Source organism: Semicossyphus pulcher, unplaced genomic scaffold (genome assembly GCF_022749685.1).
Source record: "Semicossyphus pulcher isolate SPU_LCO1_2020_fin unplaced genomic scaffold, fSemPul1.0.p SCAF_4, whole genome shotgun sequence".
Lineage (NCBI taxonomy): Eukaryota > Metazoa > Chordata > Actinopteri > Labriformes > Labridae > Semicossyphus > Semicossyphus pulcher.
In genome coordinates, this window is record NW_027211715.1 from 11,474,564 (window position 1) to 11,488,798 (window position 14,235).

A 14,235-nucleotide genomic window follows, 5' to 3' on the forward strand; every position below is an offset into this window, starting at 1 on the left:
TGTCTATTATATATGTTTTGGAATAGCAGGGAAATTAGAAGCATGAGAGTGTTTGCACAAATTAATTAATTAACTTCTTTTTAGAAATCTCTAGCAAATAAATGGACGCGCAAGCAACAATGGTTTATGTACTGTGGGCCCACTGCTGTGTGAAAAGGCCATCACTGATCTCCATCTAGTTAGCAGAGAAGTGAAACTTTGTAATATCACTGAAGAGGGAAGTGTGACAGAATTCACAGTTGCACACACTGCTGTTTTACACATAGAGAGGTACTTTGACAAGAGACAAGGATGCCACCAGAAGAGCAGACAGCTCTAGGACGTGTTATTTCAAAGTAAAAACACCATTCACCAGGGAATAGTACAGTTTATCAGCAGAGAATAGCAGTGTTGTTTTCATATTGAATTTAGTAACATCTTACTTTGAGTTTGTTAATCTGGATATGTCAAGAAGGACAGTTCAAGGACTTTTAAGTGTAACAGTGCCGGATGTGGGGTGTGTATAGTTGACCAAAAATGTGATATTTAACCCCATATTCATTTATCTAAGTCTCAGAATAATTCAGCCAATTCAAGGAGAAATGTACATGCTTGTTTTGGAAAATGAAGCAAGAAAATATGTGAAATCATGAGGTACATAATATTTGTACTATATGTAAGGTTAAAATGAACTTGTTTTTTCCTCCAAGTTAATACCTGTGGATGCTGTTGGCTGCTTTGCAAAGGGGTCATTTTGAAAAGGGTCACCTACAGGAGAGGAATCAAGCAGAGAGGGAAGAGCAGGAGGAAAACAAAGAGGAAGAGAGGAGAAAGACATCGAAGACAATCAGAGAGCAATTCAAGCTTACAAAAGCAGCCGTCCTCAAGAAAGAAAACACAATAAAGATAAACAGAGCGGTGAACACACCTATCAGCAAAGAGGAGAGGATAGGAATAATGAGTAAAAAAGAAGAGCAGAATAAAAGGTAAGAGCCCTATAAAAACCTCACACACTGTGAATCTTTTCCATTGAAAATGTAACTTAAGGCTGTTTTGCCAGCATGCAGCCTTAAAAATAACTATATGGAAATAACCAGTCTTCTTCCTGATGGTCTCGTTTACTTTTGCATTTCATAGAGAGGCACAGTTTGACCAGCTCAAAGTTTATAACTAAACTGCCTGGCTGACTTTGCTATGAGTTGCTGACTGTTAAAACTTGCTTTAACTGATAAAAGAAAATCTTCTTGATGCTAATAATTTGTAAGAATTGGGCTTCTGCTTTCTCAGAGGGTGTTTTTAATATGACGTTGTGTAAGTGTTTGTGTGCTTCTGTGAGTGTGTCCGGTAGAGGAGCTGAGCCCTGCCCATATTTGGCACGTTTTACAGTCGATTCTGTTTTTATTTTCAAATTCTACAATACAGCCTGTGTGTTCAGCATAAATGTTACAATGTAACAATTGTAACAGTAAAACCGTAGAACCCTAACTGGATGACAGAGAAGTGTCACAGAAGAGAAGAACAAATATCCCGAGGAAAAAGAGAGAAAACACCGCTAAATAGAAGAGGACAGTGTAAGTAAAATGGGAGGATGACCTTTGAATGGATCTGTTTTGAACGGGTCTTCAGAGTGGAAGGGGTCAGTGGGAAGCTCCTGAGGCTGGCTGTTGAACACAGATGGCTTTACTTTGAATGGGTCCTCCTGTGGTTACGAGAGAGAAACAGACAGGAAGAGTTTAATAAATGATTGTACATAGGAATTTTCTGGTTGCCTCCATACTTTAGCAGACACATACACAAACACACACACATACAGAACACCTTCTTTTCCAAACTCCTACCTAAATCAAAAGTACGTGTATTACAGCATTGATCCTGTTTTTAAGGAATGAGCGTATTGCATACACACGGCCAGATTCACAACGTGACTTAACTGCCGTCAAACAACTCCAGTGTTTTCGACTGCATTAGTTTCAGCCGGGTGTATGAAAAATAAATTGTCCACTTAGCATAGGTCTAAAACTATAAAGTTTATAATAAGACAATATCAGCTGACAATCAAGTTGTTCTGGTTTGTGTTTATTAAACTTAAATTTAAACTGAGATGAAAAGAACGGCCAAATCACTATGTTAGCTACCACAATATGACATACTGTACATACATACACTGTGAATAATACATTCACAGTTAACATTTGGCAACATTCACTTCTGCATTCGAGTGATACATCAGACATATCAGGACCATCTCCACCTCCAGCTGCTGCGGTTTGATCAGAATGATTGGCAGCTGTAACCCTTTCTCTCACAGTAACAGCTGCTGCTTATATATGTTACATGCCACTTGAGCACTTTATTCTGTGCTCTTTTGTCTTTTCCATAACATACTTAAAAGACTGTTATAATTGTATGACTATTACTTTATTTTCTCATGTGGTATACTATTGTGGAGTCACATGTGACACACAGAATGCCCTTCACCCTTTAAAATCTTGCCCACAATATTCCTGTACAGTCAAGGACTATCAAGCAACATGTCCTGTGCTCCTCTTTCAGTTTGTCCTCCAAATGATAGTTAAGAATATCTGGATGAACTGTTTCTGAGCATCTTGGCAAATATAACGTTATTATAACTAATAGAAAAGATCCAAGTTGTCATAAACCACAACTATCATTTAATAATTTTCCACTCAGCCAGAAGTGCAGGAATCAACCTACTATTGTGCTCCATTTGTGATTAGGGAGAGCAAACCCTGCCCTTATTACACCACATAACTGCACACCTACCCCCTTTCCCCAAAAATTGAATTTCATTTTGAAATCACAGAGCAATTTTCATTTTTTGGCACTTTCTTTGTCTGCACTCTTCTATTCAAAGCCTTGGGATGAGGAAGCCCACGTCTTAACTGCAACATTCCTTCACGTGCCTTCCTGACTGTGCAGAGCTCTAACTTGTTATGGTTTATTAGAAGATCTGCAGCGTATTTCATTAGAAACCCTGACTCCCATCTGACTGATCCCAAGAGCTATTTTCCAGGTGCACTAGGGACTGAGCCAAGGCAGAACTACATACAGTAGAGATAATGGTGGAAATGTACTGTTAAAGAGCCAGTCTTTTCTGGTATAAAAATGCAATTAAGAGTTAATGTAGAATGATTCTGATTATTGTGTTCCGTTTAGTTTGACAAAGTTCTAAAAAGCACCTGGATTTTACCACACTTCCTCTTAATCTAGAGGAAAAATTATTCTTTATCTTAATTTAATTTCAGGGATAATCATGCTCCCAATTTTGGAACTGAAATTACCATGATCTTTGAACAGGATGTATTTTGTTAACTAAAGAGTCACTGAGTTAGCATTAGCTGCGGGCTAGAAAGCTTGACGAACGTTTAAAAATACCATCTTGATTGTTTCAGTGGGCTGTGAGTCACAGCTGCTGCTGATGCACCAACAACTATCACTACAATGACTTACCTCTCATTGTTTTGGAATATCACCATACCCCTGTCCCTTTAACCTCACGCTGCTTATGGCTCCCTCACGTCTCTCCCTTTGTTTGAACTGTCCAGCAACCCCCAGGGAGCAGCTTCTTAGTTTTATATCGTCATGGTTTCAAAGCTTGACAGTTGTTTTTGAAGCAATGTTAGTCTTACCATCACATGTACCTCAAAATGCTGCTGGAAGTACTCTCGTAAAGGCCAACATTAGGACATTTTTACATGACATTTTAGCTCTTCGGGTTACAGATTGCTATTTTTATTTTCAGGAAATCTTTATAATTTCTATCTAATCTAGTCTATCTAGTAAGCTTGTTAAATACTCAATTACAACAGTATGTATCACAAGCTAAAAAGGTAAAACACACTAGAAATGTTTTCCACTGCTAAAAGTAAACAAGAACATTACAGGCAGTTTACCTCTTCTCGCTCATAATTTCTTTAAATAAAGGACATTCTAGCTTTTTAAAAGCACGTGTCAGTAAGAGGCCCTTATTCCAAAACTCAAACATGTAATCAGTCTCATAGGTAGGAAAAAGCAGAGTTCTCATTAGAGATCCTAACCTGTGCTGCTCTCACCAATGCAGGGAATCCTCCATTCTCTCGGTCACTGAAGCCCTCGCTCATGTCTGCCAGGTTGGTCATACTGCCTCCATGGGTTCCATTCAAAGTGCTGTTGTACTGCTCAATGCTTTTAGACACTTCCTGTTGGCTGTCCTGAATCTGGGACAACTTACTACGAGCCTGCAAGATACAGACAAGCACAACAATTCAGTGACAGTGGGGAATATACTGCATGGTCTTCCCCTTTTAGAAAGCTCCTTGTGGATCTTGGAATGGGCACTTCACTTCTGAGCACATTTAGAACTTAGATGAACTACACACTGACAAAACTGAGATGAGATGGAATAATAGCTGCCAAACCTTATATACATTACACAGTGTCCAAAAGCAATGTTTATAGCATGAATAACAACATGTTGCAACATGCTCAACTATCCAACTATGCTCATCTTAAAATGTGAACCAAACATGACAATAACTAGTTCACTTCACAGATATTCAAGTCAAGTGGCGGTATCTGACAACGCAGATAGATTTGGTTTAGTTTTTCCAGGCTTTGAGAGGTGTCACTCAGATTTCTTCCTCTATCCCAATTAATTAAAGCTGAGGGAGATTTTGCTTTAGGTGCTCACAGATTTGAACACTATATTTGTTTTCCTATAACATAATCTCAAGCCCTAGTTACTTTAGAGTGCAAAATATACCCACATACCCATATATTTTTGTTTCAGTCAGTGGCTTCAGTTAAAAACTGAAAGCAAATTCCTTTATACAGGATATTCAAAAGATGTTACTAATTTAGGGAGGGTCATGAACACGTCATTCTGCTTTACTGTGGCAGTTTGGAAGATGCAGACAATGAATGGGAAAGTGTATTACATGACATAAGTGGTTTAAAAATATGTTGATTTTAACTTTTTTACATGAAATTTTTCAATCATTGGGCTCAATAGTAACTGACATTAACCAACGCTGACCACAACAGCTGTTTTCTGTGGACAAGGAGAATACTAATGTTTTACTGCCACCTGTGTTAGCTTAAAGAGTATCTGATACTCAAAAGATAGATTATGGAAATTATGGATATCTCTTCAGGGGGTTTCCCCCAAAAAGTGGGCATGCTGGCATTTAAAACATGATAGGACATGATTCATATTTATGGTATGGCATGCACTTTGGTTGTCCGTACTGCTGGCACACCCCTGGGTGGCTGATGCTGGGTTTAATGAAAAATAATAAGTGCAGGGGGGATGTGTAAAGAAATCAACGTGACTGTTCCTGGAAGGAGTATGGCTGGATATTATTACAGGTGAACATGAGGAAATGATCAACTGCTGAGACTCTGACTTTCACCCTGACCCTCTGACTGGAGGAGGGAGCAGTGGCATAGCATAGACTGCAGCTCACCACTTATTCTGAATTACATTCAGGAGAACATAATTCTACCAGGTCTCAACAGGAAGACAGAAAGGAGACTCAGACCACATCATAAGTTATCACACCCCATGTGTGTCTAAAGGCAAGCTGTGTATGTATACAGGTGGTCAAGTGGTGTGTGTGTATATGAGCTGAGTGGCTGGTTGGAAACTGATGGCACACTCCAGCAGCTAATGCTAAATTAAATCTTCACACACAACACACACAGCTAAATGCTGTGTTTGAGTTCCTCTAGTGGTACAGGGTTACCAAATATTGACATCAGTAGTAGTAAGTAGTACATTATACAGTGCAATGGTGCCCCCTGTTGACACATTTCAGGCACACATGCACATAAACAGGCCCAATTTCCTACCTGGTTGATCTCATCCTGTGTGGCCTTCAGGGACTTGATAATCGTCTCCAGTTGGATCTTGCCAGCAGCCAGGCTCTGCTCCAGCTGGTTCTCCTCCTGCTGCAGTCGGCCCAGGTCAGCCTTTGCACGGCTCAGCTCTTCCTCCTGGCTCTGCAAGTCTGACTCCTGGGAGTGGATCTGACTTTGGAGGGTCGATATCTGAAGGCAAAAGAGAATGAGGCCATGAGGATGGGGTGTAAGTTTTAACACCATTCAGTAGCTGATAATTTATTGAAGCAATATTCTGTCAAGACATGGTTGACGCTTTGCTTTCTTTCCTTTGACACCAACAGTTGCAGAACATTGGCAAAAACAAATTAAATAAATTAAGTGTCATTATCTTTAAATTAGTGGCCACTGTGTCCAAGAAAGTTGTAGATGTCTGCTTCTGCCTTTTTTTCTGTTTCCCCGACCTCCCCCTGTTCTTCCTGTCTTCTCACCATCTGAGACTCTTCCTGGCATTTAATCCGCACTTCATTCAGCATGTCCTCTAATTTATGTTTCTGCTGGTCCATCTCATCTAGGCGGTCTTGGGCATCTTGTTTCTGAGCCTCCAGCTCCTGCAGACTGGCTGTCTCTCTGTCGAGGTCACTCTGCATCTCCTGATTGAAAAGGAAATAAAAGCACATTTTAGTTTCAGTCAAGTCTCATGTGCCAGTAAGGTGTCCACAATGTTAAAAACAGTGCTCTGGTATAGTAAACAAGATATTTACTGATCTGCATACACACTGCACCCAATGGCCCCTTAATAATATATGTAAACACAAGTATATGTTTGTATATGCAGTGCAAGGAGAAACCATGATGGTTGAAATTAAAGCAGCCAACATTAAAACATCATGTGTTCTAACTGCAACTTCAACAAGTGAACCAGTTGTCCTCACCTGCACCTCTGCACTCTTGTGTCTGATGGCCTCCTCTGTCTCCCTGATGTCCTGTTCAAGCGTGTACTTCTCCCTGACACACACAGAAAAAGAAACATGCACAAAAGGGTGCACACAAACACACACAAACACACACAAGCATGATTATGATAACAAAAAAAAAGCAAATACCAAATTACCAGCCCCCTTCTGTGTACACACATAAACATGTCCAAGTAACAAGGCACTGCAGTGATTCTATCAAATTCAGAATGTAACAGATAAAATAAATAAAAAAAGAGTTAATAGATGCATTTGGATAGTGCTTCTATTCAAAGCACTTCATAACTTTGCCTCTTACTGTCAAACACACACACACACACACACACACACACACTGGCCTAACCATTGGGAGAAATTTGGGTTTTAGTGTCCTGAACAAGGACACTTTGAATTGAAGGTGCTGGGAATCAAATACCAACCCTGTAATCAGTGGACAACCTGCTTTTACTCCTGAGCCACAGCTGCATCCACTACACATTGGAAGTAAAATCTGCTCTCTTACAGAAAATGATGAGCTGCTAACAACTTTGTCTGAACAACTAAATATGATTTATTGAACTAATAACTTATGTGTTATTGTAAGTCTAAGTGCTATTGAAACAAGATATTAGGTTGAGCAAACAAGTTGATCAATTAGCAATGTGTCTGAACCAACACATTTATTCTGTGGGCTTTGTTTAAAATCGAATTTAAGTATAGGTTCACAGTCTGGTGATTAATTGAATATTTAAAAATTCCTCCTTTTTACTTCACTATGTGTATGTGATGGGCGGGGGGGGGGGGGGAGCAACACAGAAAGTAAGAGAACATCCAATGGGACAATCTCTTTTGTACATGATTATCGTACATTTTTTCCCTCAGAGCAGTGAAGTCTATTCAAGAGATGATATAGTGACAAAAAGAGGATATTTTGAGCTTAAAATATTATTATGATATTATGGGGTTTATCCACTTGATTTTAAATCCAAAATACCGAAGCCTCAAGTCAGTGTCAGATAAACTTTGGCCTTCTAATTTTTTCACAGACCAAGTTATGTAAATTCATCATCACTTTGATTAATAATGCTTTGGGAACTGATCTCTTCAGGGAAAGCATAAAAAGAATGTAAGACTACAGCAAGCGAAATATGCCTCAATGTTCATTAGGCATGTGAATATTTTGTAAATATAGACATAATAAAAACAAGCAAATCTAAACATATGAGAAGCCGAGTTCTAACCACTATGCCACTGTTCATCTCAGTGTGTCACAGTAGATGCTGACAAAATGACAGTAGCTGTATATTCAGTAGCTGGTGCGTTTACCTTAGAATATTCCACTGGGTAAAGGCAAGAGTGCTGACGCAGCATGGAGAATAAGTGGTGAACAAACAAAAATTTGATAAAATACACACATCAAAGGAAGAGTGGACGGTTGGTTGGGTGGCTGAATGAATGAATGAAGAAATTAGTGGATGTTTGGAGAAGGAAAGCAGTAGGATGAGAAGGCCAAGATGAGCAGTGAAGCTTGTCCACATTTGACGCATGTTTCCTTTTCAAGTGTGCATTTTATCACAGAAAAATGATTGGACCATACAGCATATACAGAGCTGAGGGTTTTGTAGGGTTAGCTGTGGGTTACTGTTCAAACCTCTGGAGCTGTGTCTGCCATCTTTGTTATCATCTTTTATGGAAGAGACATTCCACTGAGGTGATATAAAAAAATGTTTTAAACTCTTTAAATCACATTCCGGGTCATATTGGGCACATTTCACGAACTACAGGCCAAAAAAGTTCAATTTATTTATAGAGTAATATCAAAAAACAATGATGTTCTCTTCCTGTAAAACAAAATATGACATGTGCTAATGTGAGCTTGAACCAACTAACTTCAATCAAAAAAATCATGCCATCCACCTTCAACCAATCTTCTTTAGCACCAGACAAAGCCTCATTATGGTAGGTCAGTGTGTCTTCAGATATTTTCCAACTCAAACCTTGTTCCATTTACCTATAATACAGAGGTAACAAGCCTGCTGGCCAGTATCTATTCACTTTGAGTAAAGTGTTATACGTGACATAATAAGCACAATGCATTCTACAGTTCCCAAACTACAAGGACAATACTATGGGCCATGTCTTTCGCTCCCTGAAGACCACAGCAATTCCATCAGGGGACATTGGTTGGGCCTCTACTACTTTTTTTGTTGTGACAAACAAAATGTTCAACATTGAAATTATGTTAGATTCATTTTAAGAACTTTATTTATGTTATTCCTGCTTTATCAATACCAATCTCATCATTTCTTACATCACGTGATAATCTCTGGGTTTTTCTGTAATTACATAGCATTTGGACATAGTAATGACATCTTCTTAGGCTATTTTAAATACTATATTAGGCAGAAGTTGAGCTGTAACATCATATAAGGGAAACTTGTGTAAAATATAATGACATTGACGATGATGAAAAATATAAAAAATAAACAAAAATACACAAAATGACTTGAAGGATTCTTAGGTTTGCATGAAATGTCTGTATTAAAAAAGTACCACCCAAGTTAAAAATACAGTGAAATGATTTAGTTATTCTGTTACCAGTATACTGTCCTTGTTAATTTTTTTCCTTTTATCATGTTGTTAAATAAAAACACACAGATATTGCAGAGTGCAAAGCAAGAAAACAATATTGTATTGTCTTGCCTTTGACTTGTAGTTTTGGAAGTCACTGTTTTGCTTATCAAATTATCAATGGCTTTATATAATGTGGTATATTTAAACTTTTATACTTTGAGTAGATAATTCTTGATGCAGATACATTTAGTCTCACTTAGTTTCAATTTGACTTAATTTCTATATTGTATTTACAGTATATTGTACATACAATATAAAGGTTGTGTATTGTTTAAAACAATAGGGGCAAAGAAGGTTCAGGAAGCAAAAAGAAACACATGATGTGGTCTGGACCTTATTATCATTGCAGAAAACGATAAAAGCTTTGATGCAGGGGATGGCAATGGGTTAGTGAGGGAGCTAATGTTGGAGGTTAACTAAGGAAGTGTGTTGGCTGCTGTAAAGTCACAGGTTTGGCAAAACTGAATGAGCTTCGACGTCATCAAATACAAATACAGTCAACATGGAGTAAATAGTGACTAACAATGTAACTGAAATAAAAGCTGCATCCTGTAAATGTCCAGGTAATTACTACTATGTTCAAATTGCTACATTGTTGCTATTGTTGTTTCTGCATTATGTTTTAGCTTTTGAGATTAACTAAAATTAGAGCTATACTGAAAGACTTTCTGGTACAAATGTGTTATTGTGATGCATAAATCCAACAGTCTTGATGTAATCTTACTTTTAGTTTCTAAGCTGTAAAAGCTTTCAGTAATATCATGTTATTTAGGTGCTGTCAGTGTTATAGAATTATACCTCTGCAACTGGGCTATCTCCTGGCTGATGTCGTCCAACTCCTTGATGCCAGTGAACTCCCCTGATCCAACCGAACTAGAGCTATCCTGTAGAGAAAGAGACAGGCAGAGAGAATATGGAAAAAAGAGGAAGAGAGGGAGATAGAAAGAAAATAATTGGCAAAGTAAACTTTACTTTTACAAGAACAGTGGGATGATGAAATGTGCCACGTTAGACCAGGCCAAAGGAAGGAGGAAGAGGAAACGAGAGGATAGGAGAGAAACCAGCGCGCAATAAGAGGAGCACAGAGGTTGAATCAGTAGGTTGGGGCTGGGTCATTCATCAAATGTGAGGGAGTGTCATCACCACTGACAAACTGCACAAGAGAGGAAAGATTCAGGACTTTTTTTTAACTTCAGTTGTATAAGATAAGAAGTTAAGACAAGAAGTTTCAGTTGTTTTTAAGAAAAAAAAAACAAAAAGCTTTGATGGAGGTTTAAAAAAAAAAAAAAAAAAAAAGACAGTATTGTGTCCACCAGCATCTGCAGGCAATGCTAGTCCAAGAAAAATGTTAACCATAAAAGTGTCTACAAGTTGTTTCTTTATTCAAAAGGAGAAGTGTTAAACACTTATCAGAAGTACGCAGGCCACTCTTGATGTAATTGATTAACCTAATTATATCTGGGCAACAAACAAACAGCAGCAGCTCTATGAAAAGAACTCATTTCAAATGAATCTGATTTGTCAAATTAAAGCAATCTTGAATCTTCCCTTTGACCAGTTGACTCGGTGAGACAATGTCACTGCACTGTATTGGAATGGAGAAAAAAGTTTTGCAAATGCTTTCTAGTAATCAGCCCCAACAGCCAGCCACTGAAAGCATTTATAGATTATACACTGTAGGTCCATGTTACCTACCCACAGCTTGAACATTAAAGCCTGAGAGAGGAGGAAGAGGGGAAAGGTAGAAACGTCAGCAGTAAAAGAGTTATGATAGGAGAGAACAGTGGGTAGTAAATGTCTGATTTAGCTGATTTAGCTGATTTACCTTTCCTAACATGTGCCATTTCCATGTTTATGTGTGTAAAATTTTCTGATTCTCTTCCTCCAAATGAGCAGATTTAGCAGACTGGAAAACCGCTACAGAAAGGTACAACAAACCGGGTGTATAGCAGAGCGGAGGAGAGAAGAGTAGGAGAATTTCTGACTCACCCGTCTCATCTCAGACAAAGCAGCCATCTCTGATCCCACAGGGGTCATGTATCCTGACATACTCTGCAGCCACAGAGAAAAGACTCAGTTACTGGCATTGATCATAAAATACAGCAACAGTTACAATTCCCTCCCATGTCAAAAGATTATACATCAAACTTTATAGAAAATACACAATTCTAGGATTTCCAGGTGTGATTTATAGCGTGGGTGGATCATATTGTGTGAAATAAAGACCTACTGGTACAGGTGTTCCTCTCTCAGAGGGGGGGATCATGTCAGCAGTCAGAGCCTGTGGGGGGTCGATGCCCTTGCTGACTTTCTGCTGGATGAGATACATGGCTAGGGCAAACTGCTCCCTGGTCAGCTTGCCTATCTGCCTTGTGTCTGACAGAGCCCTGCAGAGATACATTCAGCTAACTCGATTATACTGAGCAGACTGACAAAGATGTTGAGCAGAACTGGACTAACAACAAGATAATTTTATTTTTGTGAAGACAAGTAGATGTAATGGTACCACTTTCTAATGAGGCACCCTTTATAACAGTTTATGAAGGCTTTAATGGGGGTAAATTAATTGTTTGCGTTGGTTTTATTGATTAGTTTTAAGCCACTAAAAACAAACAATGTTTAGGTTACTAGACGTTAAAATTTCCTTAAGTGGACCATAAGACCATGCTTATTAGAAAGGGCTACAAATAATCTACACAAAATTTCATCTATAAACAACTTTACTAAAGGGTTACCAACATTAATAACATCACTATTACCAAAAGGAACAAAATTTGTTGTCATTATTGGTTTATCTTTAAAGCATCAGAAAGGATTTAATATCCATGAATAAAGCCCTTATAAGCTCCTTTATAAAGGCAGATTTATAAGAAAGTGGTTTCATGTAATAATAAGCATAGCCAAGGAATAAAATGCAACACATATTAACTATCAAGGCTGTAATATCAGCGGAAGCCCAGCTGATGCCTTACCATATATGGGCGAGAACGTTCTGAGAAAGTCCAGACTGCATAAAGATCTCCTTTACTTCATGTCCGCTGACAAATCCATCCAGATCAGCATCAGTCTTCAGGAAGATGTCGTCATAGCGACCGCGGTCTGAGACTGGAACCACCCAGGTCAACGAATGCTGAGACAGAGAGATGCATATGATGTTCCTTTCATAATAAAACTGCTAGTGTTCTACAAAGGACGTGATTGGACGTTCTGCACTTGTACAGAAAGCTTTTATTTCAGTTTATTTTCAGGGATTTTATAACAGATAACTTAACTATCACATCATTAAGTAATAAACCGAATTGAAAGCCATGAAGAGATTTCACTTATTATGTCTAGGATTTGTACAGTTAGGGATCATCATAGTTTCAGGTTCAGGTTTATAATACTATGTGAACTACTGAGTCATATAATGGGTCTACATTTTTCTTTTCTAGAGTGTCCAGACTCAGGCTTTACATAAAAATACATGCAATACAGACCCACAACACATTTACAGAATAATGCAAATATTACCGATTTTTTTCCCCTAAGTAAACGTAATATGTAACAAAAAATGTTCCCAAGTATGATGTCTATTCATGGACTTTTTTGTGTGTTTACTGTTTATCAGGGTTGTGATGTAGTGTGTATTACCTGTCCAGACTTGAGTGTGTGTTTGGGCGACAGACTGCCGGTGCTGTTGAGTGAGTTCATGCTGCCGTGGGAGGGTGTGGAGCGCAGGGAGTCTTTTGGAGGTGGAGGGCTTGCAGGCAGTCCAGGCATCGAGCTGGCCACTGAGCCCAGACTCTTCTTTCTCTTAGACGGAGGTACAAGGGAAGAGGGGAGGAGTGCAGGAACAGGCTCCTTCTCCAAGGCTCGGTACACAAGGTGCATGGCCTGTGGAAACACATCCTGCTATGAATACATACTAACTGGCTGCATATATAGCCGTACATTAAGCTTTTAAAGGAGCATAATAGGGTATTTAGATAGCTGGTATATTAAAAAGAAGCACAATTATTAATGAAAAATAGATCAGGTTTACTAAAATCAACACTAAACAACATTATTAAAATATTAAACAGCATTTTTACTAACATATGATTTCTCTTTATTTTGAGTTTACTGATTTTGATTTAACAGATTTAATGTGACTAGACCAAGTACAGTGAATAATTGAAATGGATTGTATTATCGCTTTTACAGAACAATGGTACAATGACTAACTGGGCAAGTTCAGACTGTTCTATAAACTTCATATGTAAAAATACACTCAGTGGCCACTCCATTAGGTACATCTGTAGACCTGCTCGTTAATGCAAATATTTAATCCGCCAAACATGGGGCAACAACTCAAAGCATAACATGCAGACAATGCCAAAAGCCTCAAGTTGTTCTGGCCAAACAGGGTGCAAAGAAATGTGATCTTATTCACTGTGACTATGGGATTATTGTTTTTGCCATGCGGATGTGGTTTAAGTTTCTCAGAAATTGCTGATCTCTTGGTTGTCAAAGCAGATCTCATCTAGTATTAAATGTTTTACCTTATGAAGTGGCAACTGAGTGTATCAACAGTTAGACATCAGGATATTGAGAATGAAGACTACATATAGTAACAATGAAGATGAAAAGACTCACCACTGCAAACTCGTCTTTGTCCAGATGACCATCTTTATCTATGTCACTCAGGTCCCAAACCTAATAGCAGGAGAAAAACAACATGAAGCAATTCAGTGTAACTGAAGAGTAACAAAACATTAAAGATTCTATTTCATTACTACAAATCCATGTAGGTTAAAGAGCATATTCTCTGACAGTTCATTGCAGAATATCTGACCTGTGATCTACC

The 14,235-nt window shown here is 38.4% G+C and overlaps 1 protein-coding gene across 2 annotated transcripts in view; it reads right to left on the minus strand.

The window, feature by feature from the left end:
- Positions 1–14,235, minus strand: part of eps15l1a (epidermal growth factor receptor pathway substrate 15-like 1a) — a 37,037-nt gene that overhangs the window by 17,510 nt on the left and 5,292 nt on the right. The window contains exons 8-19 of one of the 2 annotated variants that reach the window (XM_069679698.1): positions 14,025–14,084; positions 13,041–13,283; positions 12,380–12,537; positions 11,638–11,794; positions 11,397–11,459; positions 10,206–10,291; positions 6,753–6,825; positions 6,309–6,470; positions 5,830–6,027; positions 4,053–4,217; positions 1,573–1,678; positions 697–747 (exon numbers count right to left, since the gene is read on the minus strand). In XM_069679698.1, the coding sequence (XP_069535799.1) occupies positions 697–747; positions 1,573–1,678; positions 4,053–4,217; positions 5,830–6,027; positions 6,309–6,470; positions 6,753–6,825; positions 10,206–10,291; positions 11,397–11,459; positions 11,638–11,794; positions 12,380–12,537; positions 13,041–13,283; positions 14,025–14,084 (1,522 nt within the window). Of the gene's footprint in view, positions 1–696; positions 748–1,572; positions 1,679–4,037; positions 4,218–5,829; positions 6,028–6,308; positions 6,471–6,752; positions 6,826–10,205; positions 10,292–11,396; positions 11,460–11,637; positions 11,795–12,379; positions 12,538–13,040; positions 13,284–14,024; positions 14,085–14,235 lie in introns of both variants that reach the window. The other variant, XM_069679697.1, reaches the window with a different exon arrangement.